Here is a 27,871-nt window from a genome sequence, read left to right on the forward strand (position 1 = left end):
ATCTATCTCGTTTTTACTCAGTACTGTAACCCATAGCAAAAAAAGGTGACAGTATTTCAGTACGGACATAAAGTGTTCCATGAAAATACGTAAATACCTAATGCGGCCGAAAATCCGCCATGTTTAGTCACGCAAATGTCATTGTCTGTCAGTTCAGCCGGTACTTGTCCTGTCAAAAAGTCGTGGTGAAAATTAAAATTATTAATTATCTTTCAATATTTTGCTTGTGATTGAAAATAATTGAAGCCAAATGTGAATAATTACGTCGCGAATATGCCAGTGTGTAGTGTATTAGGGTGCGGCATAAGAAAACCACCAAATCAGCCATCTTTAACCATACACAGGTACGCTATAATTTACATGAAAAATATTGGTTATTGTTAATGTTCCTGGGAAATTTAAGGATGTTTCACATTATAAATAGCAAGGTTCTTCTGTGCAGTTATAGATCATGAAGTGATTGGATTTATTTAACTATATTTTTACGCTTAAATAATGTAAACATTTCAGCTAGGGTTGTACTTTATTTATCGACTTTGATATCGACATATTATGATTGCCTATTTATATTTTCTTATTTTATCATGCTACCCCGCTTCAAACCAACTAAATTATCTTAATTTAATAATTAAATCATTTTTATAGCTTACCAAGAAATGAACATAAAAAGAAAGAGCTGGAGATGGAGACCCTGACCGACTCTCAGGAGCACTCGGGTCCGTGGGGTCGTTACTCCACAAGCTGCCCTGCGGGCTTTTTTATATCATTATTAAAGTTTTTTTATATAATTCGACATTAAGAGACCATATACATATAGTTGTAATTTATAAAATGGTTAATGTATTGTTATTATTTTTGCTTGTATGTAAATTCAATGTTGACGTATAAAAATGCCCTTGTGGCCTATTTGCTGAATAAATGTTGAAGAAGTTGAAGAGCGGAAGTCATTCCTTATTTTTGTAATAAAAAAATGTTCTGAAGGTGTTTTGTTTTTTTTCACCCGTCGCTTAATAAGCTTGAATTTTGTATCGCTCTCACTTATAGATACGGCGCACCAAGGTCGAGGTGCAGTGCGGTAGTGTGTTACAGACTTCAGGGTTAGCAACACAACAAAATTGATTGTAATAGAGAGGTAAAGTCCAAGAAAAACACGTACACTTATTCTGACATCCAAAACAGATGGCGCTGTACTGCGCCATGTGTTTTGCAGTCACTAAGTTGTCAAACGTCAACTTTTGAAAATCAGTGTTACCGCAAAAATCGCAATATGTATTGAGTAGTACAGCGTCAACTCGTTTACCTGTCAAATTTGAAGCACGAAATTGTCCTAGACTCCACACATCTTACTCAATCAAAGTATCGTTTCACATAACAATATACTAATAAAGAATTTTTATTTATTTACTTACTTCCTATTAAAACATAAACTGCACAAATAATACATACTTAGTATTTTAAATAAAATGAGCCGAGAACGTTAAAAAGGTATCGATGTATCGATAAAACCTAGTAACAGTAAAAATCTTCTGGGCAGCACTAAAACCGCCATGTTTAGTCCTAAGATGACGTCACAGTGGCACGCATTATTCGTTGACGTTTCACTTCCATAGGTTTCATATTTCAGTGGGAAAAATCTTTCGTTTATTTACTACTGTTTTCTACTAAAAACTTAAGCAGTGTTTCCATAGCAAAACGAAACTATCTACGATAAAAAAATATAATGCTTTAACTGCATTTTTTTACACATAATAATCTTCCGATTAATCCGATTATTCCTTTTTCTAAACATTCTCTGAGCTAGTTTTTCTTATATTTCAGGATGTAATACAAAAGTAAATTACTAAACTAAATAATAATACAAAAAAATACCGAAAACTTCCAAAATGTAACAGCTTCATTACATGCAACACTAATCAAGGCCCCAACGTTGTCTGTTCTCTTTGACGGCGCAGCAACTAGTATCATTTCTCTCTCCTTGCTCTTTTAAAAATGCCGTTTGTCAAAAACGGACAACCATACTGTTGACAAGATGAACTTCAAGGAACTTACGGAACTCAAGGAACCCTTTTTATAGTGGTAACACACTATCGCACCGCACCAAGGTCATTGTGCGACGCACCTATAAGTAAGAGCGAGAAAGCGATATCTCTTTCTCGCTCTTACTTATCGGTGCGTCGAACAATGACCTTGGTGCGGTGCGATAGTGTATTACGGCCTTTAGGTGGAACAAACTTGTGTATGTGTGCGTAAAAACGTATATGTGTGCTCTTTTAGGGATGTCAAAAGTCGATTTTAATCATTTTTTTTTTTTTAATCTTTATTGAAAAAAGAAGGGTTTTTTCACATGTGAAAATGTCACCCTTATTGTGACAAAGCAAAACAAATCAACTCTTATTATCTACCATAGAGTAACATACATAAAATGTTTACCTACGTCCAATACCTATATTGACCATTTCGAAAATTTTCATTGCCTTTTTTGAATGTGGGAAGGCTAAGATTGAGTTGACTTCGCCTAAGTCATAAAAATTACAATTGTATTTCTGCATGAATTGTACCCTCTCAGGCTCGTTACGGACACATTCCACCAAGATATGGAACACATCTTCCCGTACTCCACATTCGGAACAGTTGGGGGACAGGACCTTACCCATAAGGGATCCGAAACTATTTAGTGGAATGTGTCCGGTTCGCAGTCTGAGAGCAGTAACAATATTTGATCTGGCCATGTTCAATCCCACAAACCATGGGATACGTAGCAGGTTAGGCTGTATAGTCCGATACCAGATACCTTTGCTCAGTGATCTTTCATTAAAATATTCTTTCCACATATCAAAACATCTCTGTTTCACTGCATACAAAAAATCACTATGGCATTGCAACCACTTAGTAACAAGTCCGTCCGTTACCGCCTCTTTAGCGAGTCGGTCTGCCTCCTCATTACCCAGTATCCCAATATGTGATGGTACCCACTGCAAAACTATGGCAATTTTATTTGCTTGCAAGTTACGAATTGACCTTAATATGCTATAGGCTATCGGTGCGCCTCGATAGTTCGAGGTGCAACGAGCCAGGTGTTGTAAACCGCTTCTTGAGTCTGTAAACACCACAAACCTACCAGTATTGAACGATTCAATGTAAGACAGGGCTTCAGCGATTGCCAGCAATTCAATATTCATAGACGACGTCGTGACCTTCAACTGTAACTTAATACTACTATTTATCTGAGGATCAAACACAGCCAGACCGGAGTCACTGGTATCCCTAGAACCGTCCGTATAAATGTGATAGTAATTTGAGTAGGTCGATGTAATAAAGTCAGTACACGTTTTTCGTAAATTGACTCGGTTACATTGGCGTTTAGGTACATTCATGTTACTAATGTTATACTTTAAAACCCCGGTTAAATCCACATCGCTGATCCACGTGTTTAAGGAAAATATCTCCAATTGACTAGTTGTATACATTTGTTCCGATTTGAGATACTCATGAATTTCGACTAATAATGGCTTCCTTTTCCGCCTCCAGAACCGATTTTGAGTGCTCGCGGCAAGGTGGTCTACTATACCAATATTTTCAGTGGGATCGAATGATTTCGTTTTGAGCCAGTATTTACTCGCCAAATAGAATCTACGGATATAAAGCGGTGGGAGGAGAAGTTCACTTTCCATAACATGTATTGCTGTACTCTTAATAAATCCCCCTATTGTACGCATGCACTGATTCTGCAATTTATCTAACTTGCTTAAACTTTTTTTGGCACTAGTATCATATAAAAAACTGGCATAGTCCATTCGGCTACGAATAGATGCGATATATAGTCTCCTTAAATAAGTCTGATGCATACCCCATCCAGGACCAGCTAAAACTTTAAAAACATTTAAATATCGGAAAGCTTTTTCTACAATAACCTTTATGTGTTTGTTCCAATTTAAATTCCGGTCTAGCCAAAGGCCCAAATATTTTATATCGTCTACAAGCTCTAAAAGTGTAACATTTATTTTAAGACGAATTGGATCCTTTAAGAAACCTCTTTTAAACACACAAACTTTACTCTTTGATGCCGAAATGTCCAACCCTATACATGTTAATAAATCATGAAAAATATCAAGCGCGGCTTGCAATTTTTGTATACTCTCACCTAGTTTATTCATGTTATATATCGATAAACGCTACACAGCTGAACGAAATGGTGATTAAATTTAATTGAAGCTTCAATATCTTCGTTAAACATAAACATAATTGAAATGCTAATGGATAATGAATATATTATAATATAATAAAATAATTTAATTATTGTGGAACACATATTTTAGTAGGTATTTATGTATTTTAATTAAATATCTGAACTTTCCCTTGGTTCCCTGCTGGAGCGTGATGATACAATGGTGATCTGATAACCACAATAAGGCCAAGCGCGCACCACGATTTTAATTTTTGCGACACGATTTTAGAATCGCGCTGTAATATATCGCAGAAAATCCACTGCGCGCACTGCGATGAAAAAGTCGACGATTTGTTCATTCTCAACATGGATTTCGTACTAGTCGCTTGTCGTGAAACGTGTCTTCTTATAGACACAAAGGTGATCTCCTTCTATTTCCATAATTAAACGGTCAACACCAAGCGTCTCATCTTGTGGTTCCATTGGAGAAGCAGGTTCCGATATGTTGACGCTTGGAGAGCCAAATGCCGACTGAGGTCCGGGGTGCGATTTTATTATCGCAGTGCGCGCGGGGCCATACAGCTCCGTATGCTGCAATTCACTGTGCGACAATCGCGTCGCGAGCAGTCGCGGAAAAATGTGACAAATCACAATTTTAAAATCGCTGCGATTTTTTTGTCGCATATGCGCGCACTGCCATATAAACACATACGTTACATTTCTGCGACTTTATCGCGCGACAAAAAGTTGTGGTGCGCGCTTGGCCTTAGGTATCGTTAAACCTTTGAAGTAAAATTAAAATTGCAAGAAATGTCGATAGTTTATCGATATGACTTTATCGACATGGCTACAGCAACGTGGTTCCACATTGAGTGGTAACAGACTATCGCACCGGACCGCGACCTTGGTGCGGTGCGGAGCATTTATCGATAGTCTGTAAGCTTCCATCGCACATAATTATTATTAATAGCGGTGCGGTGGGCATGCACGTCGCACCAACTGACAGGTAATAATAATACTGGTGCGCTCCGCACCAATTTCCATAGTGTGTAAGCTGCGTCGCACCGTTTGACAGCGGGGCTACCGCAAACTACATTCGACGTGTAACCTCTCTGTCGCACTTATAAATTCGTACGTAAGTGTGACAGAGAGACAATACGTCGAAAGTGGTTCGCGGTAGACCCTCGGCTTTCATTTTCAGTGGAATGTTAAACGTCAATTACTACTATGACGGGAGTACAGCGATTTTTCTTGCTAAGTTTATAATTAATTTTGTTGATATTCTCTACCTGTCACCATTCTCACTGACTCTGGCAAAGGCCCTAAAGGCTGCCATTTCTCTAATATACTATATATATATCATGTGATCAACATGGAGCCCGAGATCATAGGTGACGCGGAAAGACAATCCATCATTGTAATCTTGGAATTGTATAAAGATTTCCCGTGGTTATGGGACTTAATCCACGCCAAATATTTTGATAAGGACGCTCGCTCGCAATCATTCGAAGTCCTTTTAGAGTGCTACCAAAAATACTTTCCCAATGCAACGGTCACCAGGATATCAGGAAAAAAATTGAATACTTAAGATCATGTTACCGGCGGGAGCGAAAAAAGGTTGGTAAATAAATCAAGATTTTTTTTTAATTGTATTCAATAATGTACCAAATAAAAACAAATCTTGCTAACTTCAGGTGGAGTCCAGCAAGACTACAGGAGCTGGCTCAACGGAAATATACCAACCGAATCTCTGGTACTACCCATATTTAAATGTATGAGTATATTCTGACCATCCTAAGTTTTCATTCCAAGTACTTATCAAGTATGGATAGCTTATAGGGATGTGTATGCATTCTTATTGCAATGTTTGTGCATAGTTAGTGTGGTCAGAGTCTATTCAGAGGCAAATAAAAAAAAAGTCAATTAAAGATCTGTTTTTTATAAAATAGCCCCTTGAGATGATATATTATATTAGGTATATGGGACAGTAAGCTGCAGAGGCTACCTTTTCTCTGCAGCTTACTGTACTATTTACACTTTTAATTTTCAAGTCCAGTCAACCTATTTGATTTCGGTACCCCTTCATAATGTGGCAAGTTATGAAGTGGCCCCGAAACCAAATTGGTTGACTGCACAGTTTTCACATTTTGTAACTATTATTTGGAAAGGGTCTAGTGATCCTACAAATGTTAGCCAGTTTAGTGAGTCATGGGGAGTATGTATTTTTCTGACACTAATATTATTGTTATAAATAAGTATAAGTAACATATATTTCTTCCCTTTAATACTGCCAAAATTGGTGTGACAGAGAGGTGACTGATAATAAAATTATTGTTAATTATTATTAGGTATTTAGTATGATCATTCTAATTAGGTGCCATAAAAGCTGTGATTCATAAATAATAATAATTAGATTATTAACAGCATATTGTTTTATTTCTCACATTAGGTACCTACACATGTTTGTTGTTGACACAAAAGTTGCTGTTTTATTTTTTTATTCCAGATACTAAAAGGTTTTCTAAAGTAAAAGTAAGGTAAACATACTAGTACTCCACATGCTATTGCCCAATAGATGACACCTTGCTGTCATCGCTATTGACAATGAGTCAATGACTTAAGTTTCAAGATGACATGTACTGGGAAAATATGTACACATTACCTAAATATATAGCAATCTGTCTGGCCTAGTGGTTAGTGACCCTGCATATTAAGCTGATGGTACCAGGTTCAAATCCTGGTACCGCCATTTACTTGGGTGATGACAAGGGAAATGAATTGTTTCATTTGTTATACACAAAGTTAACTACATAGGTATGACAAAAGATACAATTGTTTCACCTCTATATAGTCTTTGAGAGCTTCAAAGATAGCTTGGCAGGTCTCTGGTATTATTTCTGAGAGCAGTTGGGACGATATGGTCATGCAGAATTTCAGTTCTCTTAGGTCTCTGCCAGACGCTAGATATTTTAACGTCGCCTAAAATTAGTGGCGATTGTAGCCACTACCAAGGCGATTTTAGTTTGTTTAGATAACACTGGAGGCATTCTTTTTTGAAAACATACATTTTCGTGGTGTCATAGCAACTGGACGGCAATGTAGCCAGTTGACGAAATAAAAATATGCAGGTACAATGCTTCAAAGAAACTGATTTGCAAAGATTTTCATGCAAAACTATGGATTGTGTTGTCTTAGGCTCTCTACCTACCTCTAAAAAGCAAAGCCGCATTGAAGCCCTTAAGATTTAATTTAAAATTATAAAGGATTCCATTGCAAAAATTTGATGAAAAACACGGAAATATGGGACACTTGGCAACACTGGCGCACGTGTGCGGCAGTCTGTAAGCTAGGATCGCACCGTTTTGACGGTCCGGTGCGATAGTGTGGAAGCCCACGCCAGTAAAGCAATTCCTAGAACCGCTCCAAGGTCGCGGTCCGGTGCGATAGTCTGTTACCACTTTAGTACACTAAGGCCCCATTAGCACGACAGGTTAAAACTCGGAGTAATTAACAATGGAGCCACCATTAACAGGCGTTCCCCTCTGTCGAAAATAAGCGGCCAATGGTCAACCACATGTCAACCATATGTATGGACTGACGTTTATCTGACATGACGTACCTATACATTTGATGTGCCCCTCCCCCGCAAAAAACGGCAGACTATTTTGTACCGAAAATTTTAGACATGGCGTCTCCGTTGGTTATATCCTCTAAGGGTTAAAAAGCGTTGCGTTAAAACCCGACGTTGGCGCTTTTTTACCGTTTTCAATATTTGTGTTCATATGAACGCTTAAAAATCACTTGTTAGTCGTACTGCCACGTACGCATCTCAGCAAAGCCATACTTTATTTGCTATTACGACGTATTATTTGAATATAACTTGAATATTTCAGGAATTTGTAAGCATAAGTTGACATTTTTAAGGTGAAACTAATAATAAACTTGACGATTGACAGAAAAAATTGACACTTGACAGCCAACTGACAGCAGCGCCGGCGCTTTTTTAACGCTTGTGAGAACAGAGGGCTTACCGCGAACCACGTTCGACGTGTTGCCTCTCTGTCGCACTTGTAAATACGTACGAAAGTGTGACAGTGAGGTAACACGTCGAACGTGGTTCGCGGTAGGCCTACAGATACACGGAGTTCCGTATGATCTATTCAATTTGACGACAACGCTCAACGCCGAAAATCGAACAGTGCTCGATAAAAAAGCGCCGCGCTTAAAAACCGCCTTCGTGTGAATACATATATGGTTATCCATTTGTGTCATTCAAACGCTTTTTTAACGCGCGTTGAAAAAGCTGCCGTGCGAACGGGGCCTAAACAAAAGTGGTCCCAGTGACAGTGGTCTCGCTTAGACGTCGATCTTTAAGTATATTATATCTATGACACTAATAATGATACTAAGTTAAAAAAATGTTCTTGTTGCAGGGTAAAATTCAGAACTAGATTAAACGGAGCTTGTAAACGGTAGTATCAACTTAAAGCCCTCTACACTCGTGCTCGTGAGTGTGGAGCGGGCGTAACATTGAAATCAATTTGGTGTACAAAGTAAAGTAGCTAACACACTATCGCACCGCACCAAGGTCATTGTGAGACGCACCCATAAGTAAGAGGGAGAAAGAGATATCGCTTTCTCCCTCTTACTTATGGGTGCATCCCACAATGACCTTGGTGCGGTGCGGTAGTGTGTTAGCTACTTAATGTTTGAACAATATCACAGAATAAATAATAGTACTGCCGTACAGAAAGGAAACTTCCTACAAAACCGAAGTTTGACAGCGGTTCAGGGTCTAATCATGCTATCCCTTTCTAATATATGGCACTATCCCTTTCGGCTACTTAGGGTTGTCAAAATTCAAGTGATTATCTTATCTGTGGTCGTGCACGCAAAAGGAAGTCAAGTGGTGCCAACCCTAATAATTGCTCGGAGCAATGCTGAGCCGAGCGGAGCCGAGTTTGGCCGAAGTCAGGAGTTTCGCACCCCTGGCAATATATACATGTTTGTTGATGTTGATGTATTTCTAATGAAATTGGTTGTAAGGAGTTTCTGAAAAACCTTATCGATAATATCGACAGTGGCACATGAGTGGCACCACTAGCATTGAGTTGTCAAACTTCAAACTTGTCATTGTCATTCAAAGGTCACCTTGGTGAAGTTCATCTCTGACAGATTCAAATTCAAAAAGATTTTTTAATTCAGGTTTGGTGCGTAATTATCAAATAAATAAGAGCTTAAAACTTTAGAGAACATTGACATGTGCATTGTTTAATTCATATAGTGAAAATTTTAGACTAACTTGTGTATTTTCAGTGATAATTGAGTATGTGTGTATTTTAGGTGTCGGGGGATATTTTAACCCTTCAGGATGGATGTGACGGCAACGCAAAGATTTATTGAGAGGGGGTCCCATAAAGGGAAGGGGCTCGCAGTATTTACGAGCGGAGGTGACTCCCAGGGCATGAATGCTGCGGTGCGTTCAGTGGTTCGAATGGGTATTTACTTGGGATGCAAAGTATACTTCATTCGCGAAGGTTACCAGGGCATGGTGGACGGAGGAGACAACATTGAGGAAGCTAACTGGTCTTCTGTGAGCTCCATTATTCATAAAGGAGGCACCATTATTGGTTCAGCCCGATGCATGGATTTCATGTAAGTGTTGTTATTGTTAGAAAAATTGATGAATCATTCCTATTTATTTACTAACAACTAATGAATCCGATAATATACTTAATTGCAGTTTTTTAGTTACTGTTATTTCACAATACTTAATAAATTTTATATTATGTCAGTATGTTTCATCATGATTACATCTTATTTCAGGAAGATGTAATCATAAATAGTTATATGCACTTAATTGTTATTATAAAATACCGTGTTGTAATACATTTTCAATTCGACTATGAAATTTAAGAAATTCAATAATTATTTTAAGGAATTAATTCAATTTATCCTGGTAACCATCATCTTATCAAATCTATTTAATGTCTTAAATAGATTTGATTCTTTTATTCTAAGTTAGAGTATGTCTCTTAGCTCATTGTGACGCTTGGCAAAGGCCTCCTCCAGCAAAATAATTTATAAAGATATCTAATTTTAGCAAAAGAGAGGGTCGTCTGAAAGCGGCATACAACCTTGTTACTCGAGGCATTACAAATGTGGTGGTCATTGGAGGAGACGGATCTCTGACTGGAGCTAATCTCTTCCGCCAGGAGTGGTCGAGCCTTCTTGATGAACTGCTGGAAAATAATAAGATCACCAAAGATCAAAGAGAGAAATACAAATTCTTGCACATAGCGGGAATGGTAAGTTATTGTGTAATCCTTGGTTTTATGGCCCCAATTACACATCCCAATGACAGTTTGTTTGCCTTAATTCTTCCAACCAATCTGTAATTTTGAAAAAAATTTAAAGCTTGGGTAAAACTTTTGTAATTTGACAAACATTAAGTCATTTAAAGGGTGTAGCAGATAGCCTTACAAAAATTGCTCCCAAAGCTTTGAGTTCAAAACTATTACCAGATGAGGAGAAAATTCCAAATCATTTGTACAGAGAAGTGTGAATGTATACCGGTATTCTTTTTTAGGTTGGTTCCATTGACAATGATTTCTGTGGTACGGACATGACAATAGGCACGGACTCAGCTCTGCACCGAATCATCGAGGCCATTGACGCCATCGTGAGCACGGCATACTCCCATCAAAGAACTTTCATCATGGAGGTCATGGGTAGACACTGCGGGTAGGTAACAATAGTTTTAATTTGAATGCTCATTTGTAGGTACATTGTACATATTTATGTGTAATTTTATTGATGTCTATGTTATCTGTTTTGTATGTATTACAGGTTGTGTTCCTAATACGGAGACATATTATCTTCATTTTTAAATTAAAAAACTATATAAAAAAACTATTAAGATACATTCACATTAAGTGCGTCAAAAAGTAATTCACGCGACAGCCGTGAACGATGTTCCAGATTGCCTTGCCGAGATTTCTCTGTTGCGCTCGGCATTTCGAACACTGAGGGCCTATCACGAACCATGTTCGACGTATTGCCTCCCTGTCACACTTACGTACGAAGTTACAAGTGCGACAGAGACGCAACACGTCGAACGTCGTTCGTGGTAGGCCCTCTGATGGTCGGCAACCTTTTAGCAGCCGAGGGCCACATAGTAGTTAACGGAGGTGACGCGGGCCGTACTTTGTTAATATTTATGACTTTATGAGACATTGTCGTTTGTCACTATTACATACAAAATAGCCAAGGCGCCTCTCGGGCCGCAAGTGACAGATTCGCGAGCCGCATGCGGCCCGCGGGCCGCAGGTTGCCGACCGCTGCCATAGTCTAATAAAACATGGTCTTCTCTTCCCAGAGTGACACAAGCCTACGTCACAATAACATTGCCGCTTTATATAGCGCTATCGCATATTATCATATAGCGCTGTCGCATGATGACGGCTTGTGTCAGTCACGTGACCACGAAAAGACGGGAAGAGAGTACCAGGCGGAGTATATTATTATACCATGCTCTGATTCCAAGTTCTTACTGCTCCACGTAGTAGACACGTCGAGTCTATATTGCCGTACAACTCAATATTCAAGAGTTTGCTGCGTATAATGTGGATGTACTTTTACGATTTCTTAACTCTACTTTATTAACCATAAATAGTCATAGATCACCACACAACGCTAAGTAAGCTTGCATCAGAAAAGGAAATGGAACCAAAAAAAACAATTGTTCGTCCAGATATCTTGCTGTGGTAACGGGATTAGCATCTGAAGCGGACTTTGTGTTTATCCCCGAGTCGCCTCCATCAGTTGACTGGAGCGCTAAACTATGTGATAAGTTAGAACAGGCAAGCTTCTACATTTATATGCGCCTTGCCCCCTGCACCCGTTGTTTTTCCATCAGCATTCATGGATGAAACATATTAATGCCATTCCATAACTGGTACTTGTTTAGTTTTCTTGCAGTTTACACCAGCCTATGTACGGACGCTACTTATACCTTTATATGCGAGGAACCAGCGCCGCTCAATTGGCATAAAAAGTTATGTGAAAAGATTGTCCAGGCAAGGATTTAATCTGTTATTTATGTGGGAGCAGGATCACTATCCATTTCCTCTATTAATTCACTTCATTGAGGCTGCTATCTGTATCTTAAGGTATTTAAATAAAAGTAAACAAACAATTTGTACATTTTCGGGTAGTTATATCATTTACTGGTTAACCAACCAAATACAAAACCGCCTGGATCTGTCACTGAACGACCTGACTTTAACCTACATTATTTGATCATGTAATGTTTTCATCTACCCTCAACTGGCTTAAGGAGCCATTTGAGGATAGATTTTGTTTACTTTTATTGAAATACCTAAAGATACAGACCATAGTATACTGACATTACGGACCGCGAAAACCAGGCGTAACGACGCTAATTTCTTTTAAAGAATTTGGCCACGGCTTCACGATCCGTAGCGTAAGTGTGCTAGAGGTCTTAATTCAGTTGGCAGGCTTCACTGGCGTTATGTTTTGACCCAACCTATGGTGGTGTGTAACTCTGACTGTACCTATACTGATCATTTTATGTGCAAGATGGGTACCGCTTGCATGACCAACCCCCGGGCCGCTTGTTACAGTTACCTGGCCCTCGTGGCCGCACTGGCGAGTGAGGCAGATCAAGTATTCATTCCTGAGGACCCTGTTCCCAATAATTGGGTTGAAAAGCTTTGCAAACGATTGTCTGAGGTACGCAGCTTAATTGAGTGACTCTGTGCACATATAACACGCAATCACTGTAGCGACTGTAGGTATGCAAATAATATAACGTAAATGTCCCAGTGTCTGACGCTGCCCCAATAGTTGGCATCTTCAATCTTAACTCCTAACAGAACATTTCGCAGACTGTCAACTGTTGGTATTAGGCTTTCAAGCACTAGGATTTTTACTTATTTTTGCTTTATAAGACGCTGCGAATCACGCAATTCAATAGGTACAGTTATTTTAATACCTACCAACTCACTTGACTCGGTGATATCATTATTAATCGATCCAATTTAGCCAATTGAAAGGAGATATTTTCAGTTGCCCCATTTGACTGTCTTGCTACGACGACTTGCAAATTTGCTGAATTCGTTTATGCAATTTGACTGCGACCAGTAATAAAGTTCGATGACTTTTACCCCGTTTTGATTGTGTGTTGTTTGTCAACCTCTTATGTTTTTGTGAACCTAGTTAGTTCCTTAACGTCTCAATCACTTGTAGCATGTCTTATCGAAAGGTGTAGGTACTTACTACTTACCATTACATTTCACAGTGGCACACCTATGTAATTTTTCACATGTTGCCTTGCATCACAAAGGATCGATTGTCGTCCTACTTGAAATGGCATTTGCATTTGCAATCCACCCTAAATACTGGAATGACTTTAAATAGCATGTTCACTTACAAAACTATACTTAATAATATATTTAGATAACCTTTACAGCCCTCATAGCATTGCAAGAATACAGAAAGAGTCAGATAGTTGAATTGATTTGTACGCTTAGCGCTACGTGACCTCTACCATGTATTTCCCTAGAATGCAGACTTTGCCATAAAAAGTTCCTAAGACCTTCATTTGTCTTGTATCCAATGCATTGAATGCGCTTAGTATAAATTTAATGTGATGTACCTACTGATGTGGGTTAATATTATCCACTGGGATGGCATGTCTTATAGCTGCTGCATTTTTTCCCCTAAAATTAGCGTGTCGTAATCTAATTGATAAACTATGGATCTGCTTAGAAATGCAAGGAATTTTATACTTAAATTAAAGTGTAGCTAATTTAGTACGATTGAGCCGAATTTATGTAGGTACCTTCTTAGTTGAAATTACTTTGTTTATTTATAGATGATTGGTCGAATGACACTCCTACTTTCACCATTTCAATCTCTAACACAACGCCTGTGAAATAGGAAAGGAAATCGGGCCAGCGGCTAAACATCATCATAGTGGCGGAGGGAGCCATCGACCGCGAGGGCAAGCCCATCACCGCCGAGCTCGTGAAGAAAGTGGTTGTGGACAACCTGCAGCAAGACACGCGCATCACCGTGCTGGGTCACGTGCAGCGCGGAGGCTCGCCTTCGGCTTTCGACAGGATTCTGGTAGGAACAAATTCTTCATTTAAACCAGCGGTCGGCAATAAGCGGCCCGCGAGCCTCCCTGGCTATTTTGTGTGTAATATTGACAAACGACAAATGTCTGCTAAAGTCACAAATATTACCAAAGTGCGGCCCGCGTCAACTTCGTTAGCTACTATGTGGCGTTTGGCTGCTAAAAGGTTGCCGACCGCTGATTTAAACTATTCGCTATGTGCACGACTGGAGCTGCCCTCATTTTGTCGGACTTTCTACGTTAAATCTTATGGAGTATAGTTCAAGCGGCTGCCGCTAGTACTAATCTCGGACATTCCATAAGATTACCTGTGTTTGTGACGATCAGCGCCACTTCCCCCTCCACCGACTTCGCACCTTCCCAATAAATTACGAGGTACGGTACGCACAGTTTCTACAGAAGTTTTGCTGTCATCATTATGACGATATGGTGCTAGACGCAGCTTAGATACCTAATCAACTAAAGACCAGAAGTTCCCGGCCACTTACAGGGTGGAGACACATCGTCAGCTTTTGATACGATACTTATAGGATAGGAGGTTTCATACCATTACGTTATGAGCACACCAATTACGATACCTATACACATTCTCTGATACCTATATCTAGTGACTCTTCCGAAAACCACGTGAATGCTAAAACATATGTCTCTGTTGTATTACATATGTATAGTATAAAAATTCTTACACATTTGCCACCCGCCGTTTATTTACCTCTGATATTATCATTGTTTTGATAAAAATAATAGGCATTGTTTTCTTTTATCAAAGTATGTACCTAATATACTAGTAAATTAAGTACCTAACGTCCACCGACTAGTAAAAATGGCGGGAAAAGTCAAGTTGAGTAACATCGTTTATTTAGAATGTGTTAGGACCTAGAAGTTTAATTCGAAAATTTAGTTGATGGGTGTTCCTATCGGCCTTAAAAGTTTCCAAACTTCTATCGACTTAGGTAAAGGAGACGTCCTATTCGTATAGTTCTGGTATTTCAGTTTGCATCCGAATTGTTCGGTCAATGATTGATCATCAAATATCATCAGACATTATATTTTTATTCTCTGGTCACATGATAACCCTCGCTTTGTCTTCTAAACATGATAGGGAAATGTACGATAGTCTTTGCTTAAGTCGCTAACGGTAGTTTGTACGCGACAAAACGACGACCTACAACATAGAAATACAACGGCATTTCTGATTCCTACGTATTTTCTAACAGAGCCTAATAATGGCATTCACAATTTCACATATTGGACAATTTTTCGATTGCATATATTATAGGTACTTATAGTATTATGTGTCATTAAAGTCGTACTTATTAGATAAAACACAAATTAAGAGTGAATAAGTATCATTATCTTTTTAAACTACACAAGCGATGTTCCACAAGTCAAATTATCTTGAAAATTGATACCTATTAGGTATTTGATAGATAACGGGTTCGGGGTAATCCCCGATTGTGACTCAAAATATGCGTTTACGTTACTAGTCGCATATATTTTTTATAGAAGTGTCTCAAAACTAGGTATTTAAATTAAGTCTGTTGAACTCTGATTCTATAGTCGCCTACGTCTTCTACGAAAGATCATGCGTTTTTAGTTTCACAAATCTTCGCGTGACGTAGGTAAATACGCTCGCACTATATCCCGTCCAAGAAGCGCTCAGCTTACGAAGATAATGTTAAAATATCGAATGGCACTTCTCTTGTTTAAATTGAGTGTCGGAATGCGGACAGCGCAATTGGCCCGCGTAGATACGATAATTGGACGCACTTTCATGAAATGGCGCGCAACTAATTTAGCCGGGATTGGCTTTACAAGTGAAAGCAGATTTTGCAGATTTTGTTGTAATTTAATAGCCTGATAATTCTGTTGGAACGGACAATACTTATGGTACAGTCAGCAGCAGAAGTTGCTAAGCGGGTGAGGTGTTCAAAATTACCTTGACGCGCTTTTATTGTCTTAACAATAAAGTCGCGTCAAGATCATTTTGAACATCTCGCCCGCTTAGCAACTATTGCTGCTGACTGTACCTTCCCACATCGTAGTATTACAGTGAAACCTGGTTAAGTGGGACCTGGATAAGTGAGAAACCTCTATAGCTGGGACTCATGGTGCGGTCCCGACACTTTAGCACTGAATTACCTCTGTTAGTGAGATAAAACGAACCTCTATAACTGGGATTAGTTGTTGTGATTTTATAGTCACATTTACCTCTATAATTGAGACAGAGAGTGTATTTTACCTATTTTACTGAGACTATATTTATAAGATTACTTTTTCCTAATTGTTTTTTTAGAATTTTATACGAATTACCTCTGTATCTGAGAGAACGTCTATCTATGACCTCTCTAACTTGGACTTTATTGATATTTCCGTATTCTTACTAACTCTTACTCTATCCACAAATTCCGCATTTGCTTAATTGTGTCTAAACGACTTAAAGATTCATTTAGTTACTTTATGTAGTTAAAACTATCGAAACGAAAGCTGAAATCTTGATAAGTAACAAGAATTAAAGGTAAAAACAATGAAATTATATCGCGGTAGGGTAAGACCTCCAGTGAATGAACACTTAAGGAATTATCCAAGTTTGAAAAATCATTTCTCAGCATTCATTAATAATTTTAATAATTATCTGCTATTTAATGAATCCTCATTTAATAAATCAGAAAGTAATTTCTGCGATTTTTTATTACTTTCATAGTTTTTGAGTTATAGCAGAATTTATCAAAAACTACCCAAAAACCTAATGAATGAACATAAAAACTAGTGAATGAACACCGCAAACCCCAGTGAATGAACATCATTTAGATCTTTTTAAGTAGGTAAACGTTTCCAGCTCTATTTAAGTAGGTATAGCGAAAGCGTTAATATATTTTTATCCCCTCCATATTGATTTCAAATAGATTAGAATGTAATAAAATGATGGTTATTCACCAGAACCTATTACATATTAATAAGAAAAAGAGAATCTTTAAAACAAGAAACAACGAGCATATTCTGATGAAAAAAAGTTAGGATCAGCAAATAATGCTTAAAATAATAAACTTGTCATTGCATTGTTCGTGGTTACATTGTTCATATATAGAATTAGTAGAAATCTAATAAATGAACACCCCAAGTGTTGTATTGTTCATACATAGGCATGAAAGATCCAGTAAATGGACTATAGAAATTTTGTTTGTTCCAATACTGGCTGAAAGAATCAGAATCGTTTTCTATGCAGGATCACAAAAAACAAGCTCAATACAAATTCGTTTACACATACATTTAGAAAAAAAATTAAATCTAGACGACACCAGTAAATGAACACACCGTTCATTTACTGGTTTCAGAACATTTGATAAGCCAGTATTGGAACTACGAAAAATAAAGACTTAATCGCATAATACGCCGACAAAGTGTACATTTATAGAAGGTTTAACTCTTAATCTAACCAAATAACCAAACTTTGTACAGGTAAACATTAAATAAGCACTTCATATGTTGCTCCAAACTTACACTGTTCTTATCTGGGATATAATTTTTGCATACAAAACTTCAAAACCAGAAATACGTAAACTTCAAACGCCAGTCACATTCAAACTGGTCGAAAATAAATTTAGCAGGGGTTGAAATTGCATAGGAAATAGAGTTGTTAATAAGAAAAAAAATACGACAAGTGGTAGAAATTGCTATATTTCTTATTTTAGACAAAAAACGTGATTTTGTTCATTCACTGGGGGGTGTTCATTCACTGGAGGGTTTACCCTAGACCCGTTTGTGTAATTAAATATGTGTACAAAACGCGAGAGTTTAAAGTGTTATAAGTAACAAGAATAAACAAATTTTCACTTAATAAATTTCTAAGATGCAATGAAGTCCGTATCAAAAATTCGAAAAATCTATCCTTTGGAAAATCATTCAAAAATAAATTCAAAGGAATACTTAAACAGACTTAAAAAATATTTAGGGACAAGGATTATTTTACCTAAACATTTAAAGATAATTACAAAATACCTTATTAACCACCTCTATAACTGAGATATATCCTCTATTCTCACCTCTATTAATGGGACCCTCTGTAAATGAGACAGAAATTTATTTGTACCTGGCTAACTGAGAGCCTGGGTAAGTGGAATACCTCTTTAAGTGAGACAAATCTGCTCGTCCCTTGAAGTCTCACTTATCCAGGTTTCACTGATCCATAGATACCTATTAATATTATTAGGTACTATAATCATATTGATTATTACTATGCGAAAGTAACTCCGTATGTCTAATACATTATACGAACAAGTCGAACAACTATGTGTCTACTAAGTAGTACTTAAACTGATTTTGATGAAGATATGCATGGAAAAAAGTTAGGCCCTATGAATGAACATAGAGGCTTCATTATTTTGGAAATCTACCCCCTGGGGTGATTTGACCCATCCTGTATCCCACGCGGGAGGAACCGTATAGGCACTATATACTATTAAAGTTTTATTAACATTTTTTATGACTGCAGTGTCTGAGCCACGTTACATTTATAAATGTAAATATGTAAAACGTAAATAGGTAGGTTTAATATTGACCGTAAATAATTTTACTACGCCAGCACTTAATTACTTACCTATTTATTTTATTACTTCACGAACTATTCGTTAATAAATAATTCACCTCAAGGCTACGAGTACCATTTTTTTAAACACATTTTTTAACGCTTTAGGGCTGCCGCATGGGAGCAGAGGCGGTGATGGCGCTCATGGAGGCCACCCCGGACACCGAGCCGTGCGTGGTGACCCTGGACGGCAACCAGGCTGTGCGCCTCCCCCTCATGGAGTGCGTGCGACGCACTAAAGCGGTCGCTCAGGTAACCAGAATGAAAATACCAGTCATTGGCACCTATAGTCTGTCAAGCCATTTCCGTTAGTGGAAAAAAGCGGATTTTTTTAAAAAATTAGGCGCGAGCGGTTGTCGTCCCATAGAAAATTTGAATTTCGTGCCTTTTCTTCTGATAAAGTTGTTTGACAGACTATAGTTTTATGGAATTCACACCCTCGACCGCGGACACGATATCGTGACCGCAGAAAAGTTACCTCTATATCATATCTTATCAATTTATTAAAAAAATAATGGGGTTATTCATAATCGTTGTCTTAGGGTCTCCCCAGATATATCGACGCGCATTCGGCAAAAGCCGATAGGAAAAAGCTTTATGTCCGCGCAATAAGAGCGAAAAAGCCGTCGACGCGTCGGCAGGCGCCGGCCGATGCGAGCCGAGCAAAACGACTTCTTCGCTCTTATTGCGCGGACATAAAGCTTTTTCCTATCGGCTTTTGCCGAATGCGCGTCGATATATCTGGGGAGAACGTTATCTGTCATTTTGACTTATGTATTTGTAAGTAAGAGATTAAACATAAATTAAATAATTGAGGCTTGTAACGTTTAATGAATAAGGGGGTAACACTCTTATTAGTTTAGTTAGGCACTTTAATAATAATGGTATCTTGCAGGCCATGGCAGACAAGAACTGGGACCTAGCGGTTCAGCTGCGTGGTCGCAGCTTCGCTCGCAATCTGGAGACGTACAAGATGCTGACGCGTCTGAAGCCTCCCAAGGAGGCCTTCGATGCCGAAGGGAAACCTTCCGTAGGTGATATTTTATACCACGACACAATAACAAAACTCGGTAAGATGTATTGGGGTAACTTCGGATGCGGGGTAGTTTCAAAATCGCTTATGTCAAAATAAAGTACTTATAGAAGCACTTCATACTTTGGCGTCACTTTACTAATGAAGTCGTAATAGGGATTTTTTGGGTTCTTATTTACTCATAGAGATAGAAGACATATCCTCCTAAGCCCCACAACGTCCTACCTATAGGACCTCTTCAGTTCGATGAAATTTAAATCCAATTCAATTGGAACAGAGTCCTTTGCTCCGTTCAATTTTCCAACAACGCAAAATCGACTCTATTTCCTACACTATAGGTTCACATTTCAGTGACAAATATTGGAATTTTCATAATAATTATAATAATTCATAATAATCAACCATATTTAAAAATTGACTTCGTAGTTCAATGCTGTACCAAACTTAAGTCTTAAATAGAGTTCAACCACGTTATCGCATGCCAAGATTTACGTAAAGTATGGCGCGGCTATGTATTGTGTAGTAAGTTTAGTAGGTAATTTTTTTTAAAGCGATATGTTAATTGTTAAGGAGGGGTACACACTGGCAGTGATGCACGTCGGCGCGCCCGCGTGCGGTATGAACGCGGCCGTGCGCTCCTTCGTGCGCAACTGCATCTACCGCGGCGACACCGTGCTCGGCATACACGACGGCGTCGAGGGCTTCATCAGCGGCAACATTGTCAAGATGGACTGGTAAGTGGTAACTACATATAACGTAACTTATATTCATTGTTAAGGAGGGCTACACACTAAGCGTAGCCGATAAGCTGCAGGAAAGTCGCCTCCGGTGGTATGGCCATATACGCCGCAGACCGATAGACTACGTCGGAAATAGATTCCTCAAGGCCTAAGAAGCGCTGGCTGGACGTCGTGACAGCGGACATGGAAGAGAACAATCACACCTGAGGATGCCGAAGACCGGGCAAAGTGGAGATTGAGCAGAAAAGCGGACCCTGGCGCTAGGCCGGGAAAACGCTAGGTTGAAGAAGAAGGAGGGCTACACACTGGCAGTCATGCACGTCGGCGCGCCCGCATGTGGTACAAACAGCAACTATCCTAACTGTACATCGGTGGACCTTATTAGTCTTATTACAAAAGGCATAAACCGATGTACAGTTAACAGTGTGGGCGATGGTATGATCCCCTATTTTTACTATTGCGGTCTAAAAGTTGCGTCTGTATCAATCAGTCAGACCGTCTGTTGGTCTGATTATATTACAACACTAAACACGATTTAACAAGTCGTTCTAATCCAAGAGAATTGTCATATTAAAGTAGACTGCGCTTTTGCCTCCAAAAAATCAAATTTCGTCCACAATACTCAACTCCCAAAGAAGCTTAACTTTTCCTGAATGGCAACATTTAGAAAGGGACAGAGGTCTCCCACGTACCTCTCGCTCGGCACGTTTATTTCCAGTCCTTACCAAGCGAAATTGAACTTTAGCCTAATACATTTTACTGACTTTTTTGACAGTTAGGTATTTGCTCCCCTTGTATGAAAACTCTTTGTTTTACTCCCTCACTTACTCAGGTCGGACGTAACGGGCTGGGTGGGGCAGGGCGGCGCGTTCCTGGGCACTAAACGCACGCTCCCCGGGGACAAGAAGGCAGAGATGGCCGCTCGTATTAAGCAGTTCAACATCCAGGGCTTGTTGATCATCGGTGGATTTGAGGTACGAACGACCAAAGATTTATATATATGTCGTAGTCAGATCGTATAATCCGCCGTATTACATTACGGCTAGCCGTTATCAAAAACAGGGGCGTTTTGAAATGCGGCGGTTCGACGATTAGCCGGATTGTCATTGTGATACGTTCTTCAATAAGGCGGCCAACGTTTAGCCGCATCGTACTACTATTTTAGATTGTAGAGTGACCAGTTCTTTCGGTCGCCCACGTAACCGGAGTTTGACAATGTTTGCAATTTAATTTATTTTTACCATGGTCCCACCGCACTACATGTGTTTCTTTTCCAAAACATTTCCTTCACAACTTAAATAGACGGAGCCCCGCAAGCGGGGCTCCTATTTCTGGGCGGTTTGCCCTTCGGGCATCTGAAGCTACCTAACGAACCTAACCTACTTACCTACCTACGCTTTTTTCCCCAAAGTGTAATGTTTTCACGGACGTCTCACTAAATCAATAGGTAGGTAGGTTAGGTTCGTTAGGTAGCTTCAGATGCCCGAAGGGCAAACCGCTCAGAAATAGGAGCCCCGCGAAGCGGGGCTCCGTCTAGTTAAGTTGCGAAAGAAATGTTTTTTGAAAAGAAACAGTCCGACGAACTCCATTTTTGATGGACACCCCAGCGTTTGTCAGGCAGCGCCACGGGTGTTAAAAATGGGAACTAAAAACTGTCAAAGCGGCGGCTAATGACTCGCTGTATTACATTACGGCTAGCCGTGTTGAAGAACGTATGGCGCCGAATACATTCCGGCGGATTTTCATTCAGCCGCATTCAATCCGGCTAATCGTTAAACCGCCGCATTTCAAAACGCCCCTGTTTTTGAAAACGGCTAGCCGTAATGTAATACGGCGGATTATACGATCCGACTGCGACATATACACAGTCAAAGATCAAAGATTCATACATATATAAGTATGTATGCTGGGATGCTAAGCTTTACTGACTTTATATGCATGTCTTTGTAGATTTAGGAGGGACTCAGTATATGAATTATTCAATTTCATGTCTTATATATATTGTTGTCTAAAAGATGCAAATGCATATTTCTTATTAAACTTGTATCTCCAAGATTATATCACTGTAATTAACTATTGAAGTTAGTGTAAAAATGTTTAAATATAACCATTGCTGGTAAGTAATTAGGTCCTGGTAATCTGTTTATTACAGGTTTGTTTTAAACAAAGCTATCTTTATAATTAAAAATACCTAGTGATAAAAGTTTTCCAGTATCATAATTTTTGGAGTGCCTACTTAGGTTTAATTTTACCTTGTGTCGTATTTTTTTACGTACAGTCAGCAAAAGTATTTGAATGTATGTACATTAATCTAAATTTATGATTGCTTACAGGCCTACCAAGCAGGCTTGGAGCTATACGAATCCCGTCACCAATTCGCCGAATTCAACATTCCCCTAGTGGTGATCCCATCCACCATCAGCAACAACGTGCCCGGCACTGACTTCTCGCTAGGAGCTGACACAGCCCTCAACGAGATCACTGAGATCTGCGACCGCATCCGTCAGTCTGCGCAGGTATAATTCATTTTGAACCTTGTTTATAGTAACATAAGGTTTATTGGACTAGTTAGCTTATGCCAATTCGACATATAACTAGTGGTGATCCCATCAACCATCAGCAACAGCGTACCCGGCACAGACTTCTCTCTAGGAGCTGATTAACGAAATCACTGAGATCTGCGACCGCATACGTCAGTCCGCGCAAGTGGCACTGAACCTTATTTATACTAGCATAAGGTTTATTAAGTATTTGACTTTGTTTATTTATTTACAGGGTACAAAACGTCGAGTGTTCGTCATTGAAACCATGGGCGGATATTGCGGCTATTTAGCTACCTTAGCAGGTAAAGCACTACCTCAAGTTATAATAAATTCAAACAAACTTCGAATAATATCCGTAACTATGGCGTTATTCATAAATGCCTATCAAGTCCTTGATAATCGTTTGTCCATCATTTTGAGATTTGAGTTTGTTAGAAAGGGATAAAATTCAACAAAGTTTGTTAAGTTTTATAAATAATGGGGGTTAATCATCATTACGATTCTTTTAGGCCTCGCTGGTGGCGCCGACGCTGCCTACATCTACGAAGAGAAGTTCTCCATCAAGGACTTGCAACAAGACGTGTACCACATGGCGTCTAAAATGACGGGCGGCATTCAGCGCGGTCTCATCCTCCGTAACGAGAAGGCTAACGACAACTACAACACTGACTTTATCTACCGGCTCTACTCGGAGGAGGGCAAGGGACTGTTCACAGCCAGGAGCAATGTGCTGGGTAAGACCTGTACTGATTGTTTCTCATCCAAAAAGTGACAGTATTTCATCTATAACAAGGTCTCTCTTCTTAGTCGTGCACTCTTGACAGAGTGGTCGTGGTCATGTCACGGTCGATTTCTGCGCCACCGCAGCTCTTGCGATCCGTCGCCATGTGGCTCTGTTTTTGGTGGAGTGGGAGCAATCGTTGACTGAATTTCCTGTGATGGACTTAATGAGGTCTGTCCATCGTGTTGGGGAGCGGCCACGAGATCTTTTGCCTTCGACTCTCCCTTGCACCACCAAGCGTTCCATGGAGTCCTCGTTACGAGTGATGTGTCCAAAGAATTTGAGGATTCGCAATTGCACAGTCGACGACAATCTCTCTTTGATATTAAGCTCTTTCAGAATCGAAGCGTTGGTGCGGTGTGCAGTCCATGGGATTCTGAGCAAGCGTCTCCAACACCACATTTCCAGCGCGTCAATCTTGCGACGGTCTTGCATCCTCAGCGTCCACGTCTCAGCTCCGTATAGAAAGATTGGAAATACCAGGCATCTCATCAGCCGAACCTTTGTGTTTCTGGTTATTCTGCGGTCCTTCCAAATCTTTGTGAGTTTTTCGACCGAGGATCTAGTCACGGCGCAACGTCTCCGAATCTCATCTTCGCAACCTCCGGTGTTGGTGATCGTGGAGCCTAGGTATACGTAGCTACTAACGACTTCGCATCCTGCTATATTTTGGACGTCTGGTTGGTTGTTATTGGCACGGTAACAAGGTAGAAATTTGAAAATGACGAGCGGCATTCAGCGCGGTCTCATCCTGCGTAACGAGAAAGCTAACGACAACTACAACACTGGCTTTATCTACCGGCTCTACTCGGAGGAGGGCAAGGGACTGTTCACAGCAAGGAGCAATGTGCTGGGTAAGATAAATTACAGTTGAAACTAATTAGTTTAAGCTTAGAGAAGTCCACAGTATTGTGATAAATGACAGTAAGTATCTCTGATAGCTAAGGAATTATTATGGGTAATGTCAAGTTCGATGTTAAAATCCGGGATACAAATGATTGCTTGTCCCTACTGCTACTCAAAGTTAGCGATTCATTTATAGCGTTTAATGTCACATTTTATTCGGTTGTCAATAATTTTTAATTAATAAATCACGCGCAACGTGCAAGGTGCCCAGAAGGTCGCAACGAGTGGTGATAAATTAAATCACGCCCAATGGAAGTTTTTAAATCAACACGGATTGCGAATTACCTATTCGCACGTGTATCGTACAACATTTTATGGCTCATACCCTCAATAATTCGAACGGGTCATACCCTTGAAATTTTCGACATAGGCACGTAAAGTGCTAATTATCGCACTAGTGCGATAAAGTAGCACCAGCACCATATTATGTACTGTCAGGCGTGGCTTACTCCGCGATTTCATCGCTTTGCTAGAGGTAGCTAAAAGTAAATCCGTTCCACACCAATTTTGGTGGCAAAAACTCCGATGCCACCTAGCGGCCCTATCTGTCCTGATCGTAACAGACTCGTTGTGTTAGAGAGTGAGCCTTCTGTACCTAGTACTATTATTTATTCTGTGGTACTGTAAACAAACTTTTGTATAACCAGGTCACATGCAACAAGGCGGCTCCCCGACCCCGTTCGACCGCAACATGGGCACCAAGATGGCCGCCAAGTGCCTCCACTGGCTGGTTGAGACGCTGCAGCGCGGGCCCACCACCGGCGCCGACACGGCCTGCCTGCTCGGCATCGTCAAGCGACAGTACAAGTTCACGCCACTAGAGGATCTTAAGGCTCAGACCAACTTTGCGTAAGTGTTGAAATGGGGGTGAATCAACTTTTAGAACACTGATTTCGTGTCTAGACTCCCTACCAAAAAAAACTCCGCAGCAGAAAATAGGCAAAAATGGTGTGTCTCTGATGTTTGTATGGGAGAAAACTTTTTTCTGCTGCGTTACTGTACAAAATGTAACTTTTATCTGATCAAGTTGTTAATTTTAATGTGTTAATTAAATACTTATGGATCTGATAATGTCCGTGTAAACAAAAAAGTAAAAAATTCAACATGGTTTTTGAAAAATCGATTTTTGTTCGACCAAGTGTTCTAAAAGTTGATTCACCCATGGGCATTGGGTCTATTTCACAGTTTCCTGTACATTTTCGGGTCGATACGTAACGACAATACCTAGCGCCAATATATTTACTAGCTAAACCAGCAATGTACGGCGAAGTGTCGCTGTCATGTGGCAATTATCACCGTGGTGAAACAAGAGCCTGGTTGTAGTACTACCGGGAATCAACTTTCCTATTCTGGCAAATTTTACCTATTTATGCTGCCATGTGAACCCCAACTAGATATAACTATTTGCAACTGATTGTAAACCTTGTTGGAATTAGATAAGGTTCACTAATGATCACTGTAGCCTTTGCCTTCTTATGTCATTGTCATAAAGAAAAGAAGTAGGTATGGTCCGACAAGAAATTATAGAAAACTATTGAGGGCGCCACTTCCTACGTAACTGTCACATTTTTGACGTAAAATGCTTACACACGGCAACAATTTAGTATAGATTTTTCTTAGTTACATTTTATTTAATTTCTACTATTCTATGTCGCACTATAGTTGTTTCCATTTTGGCCGAATGTTTGTTTAACACTATTTGGTTATTGAGAGGCGATGTGAATTATTTCTTCGTTTTCAGCCAAAGAATACCAAAGCAGCAATGGTGGATGAAACTGCGTCCCCTGCTTCGTATCCTGGCGAAGCACGACTCCACTTACGAAGAAGAAGGAATGTATATGACCGTTGAACAAGGAGAGATTGACTCAGAATGTGTCATTTAATTTAATTTTATCTCGGTGAGATTCGTTATTCGAATTTTAAAGTTAGAACTTAGCTACCATTGCTACACCAATACTAACAGCTTTACATGTAGGTAGATGTTAAACTGTAGACACACAGTGATTAGTTTGTGATTATTATTTATTTATTTAAATGAGATTCACTAGCAGTTAATAGATACATTTTACAGAAGACACTAGTTAATAATGGGTGAAGTATAAAATTACGCATTAAACGGGTTGACTTTCATTGAGATGCTTTTTACCAAAAAAAATGGTATATCAATTTTATTTTAAGTCTAAGTACAAATGTTAACTTTTATTACACATTAATCAGTAAACACGGTGTAATAGTTAATTATTAAAATAGTTAACGAGATGTGACCTAGACAATTTTGAGCTGTGAATTCAAACTTTACAAATATGAGGGCTGTGGAGGGACCGCGTATTTTGCCGTTCATTTTGTTGACTATTTATTACTAGCGCAATTTATTTATTTTTAAACTTTATTTTTGATAGTACAATATTATGTAAAATGTAATAAGCATTATTCTTACATCAACTTTGCATGTGAATCTATCAAAGTTATCAAACCATTTTAATATAAGAATCAATTTTGTAATTTTTAATATTGATAAATCACTACTAATCTATTATTATATAATATCGATGTTTAATCGAGCGTAGTAACGTAAGGTTTTAATGTGTAATAGAAAATATATATTGAAATTAAGTTTGCTAACAGTATTTTTTGAAATTGTGAGACAATGTATGTTCGTCGATGAATCGTTACTATTGTTAGAGATTATTTATTATAGCAGCTTATAAAATCAGAAAAACAGCAAATTCGTGGCAAACGAATATAAATGTTGTTAAATCATGTTACATTTTATAATAAATGTATTTAGCTCTCATTCTTCTTATTCCTTTCCTCAACTAATTATACTCAATAATCCTACATCAACTTAAATATATGTATAAAATGTTTAAATACGTATTTGCCTCTAACGTTTTGCTTAATAAGAGAGTGAGATGCAATGCACATTGGACCAAGAAATTGGACAGGTAGAATACCT

General features: G+C 39.1%; 2 protein-coding genes and 1 long non-coding RNA gene across 4 annotated transcripts in view; 2 read left to right on the forward strand and 1 right to left on the reverse strand.

Annotated features, from left to right (window-relative positions):
• Positions 1-4,549: 4,549 nt before the first annotated feature.
• Positions 4,550-27,871, reverse strand: part of LOC134789917 (uncharacterized transmembrane protein DDB_G0289901-like) — a 77,613-nt gene continuing 54,291 nt past the window's right edge. The window contains exon 4 of the mRNA XM_063760610.1: positions 4,550-4,559. The gene's annotated coding sequence lies outside the window, so the exon portion shown is untranslated. The remainder of the gene's footprint in view (positions 4,560-27,871) is intronic.
• On the forward strand, positions 5,592-6,586 carry LOC134789960 (uncharacterized). Its single transcript, XR_010144138.1, has 2 exons — positions 5,592-5,782; positions 5,860-6,586. It is a non-coding gene; the product is annotated as an uncharacterized LOC134789960 (long non-coding RNA).
• LOC134789922 (ATP-dependent 6-phosphofructokinase) lies at positions 9,271-27,709 on the forward strand. 2 transcript variants are annotated; one of them, XM_063760617.1, is made up of 15 exons: positions 9,271-9,375; positions 9,509-9,820; positions 10,269-10,473; positions 10,755-10,909; positions 11,919-12,027; positions 14,129-14,317; positions 19,021-19,164; positions 19,808-19,942; positions 20,516-20,679; positions 21,518-21,659; positions 23,019-23,201; positions 23,461-23,530; positions 23,738-23,962; positions 25,563-25,764; positions 26,657-27,709. In XM_063760617.1, exons 2-15 carry the CDS (start codon positions 9,537-9,539, stop codon positions 26,796-26,798), a joined length of 2,349 nt encoding a protein of 782 aa, XP_063616687.1. In that variant the 5' UTR covers positions 9,271-9,375; positions 9,509-9,536; the 3' UTR covers positions 26,799-27,709. The 2 variants fall into 2 exon arrangements, with proteins under 2 accessions (XP_063616687.1, XP_063616688.1); XM_063760618.1 differs by lacking the exon at positions 11,919-12,027 and adding an exon at positions 12,811-12,919.

The sequence above is a fragment of the Cydia splendana genome, chromosome 4 (genome assembly GCF_910591565.1).
Source record: "Cydia splendana chromosome 4, ilCydSple1.2, whole genome shotgun sequence".
Taxonomy (NCBI): Eukaryota; Metazoa; Arthropoda; class Insecta; order Lepidoptera; family Tortricidae; genus Cydia; species Cydia splendana.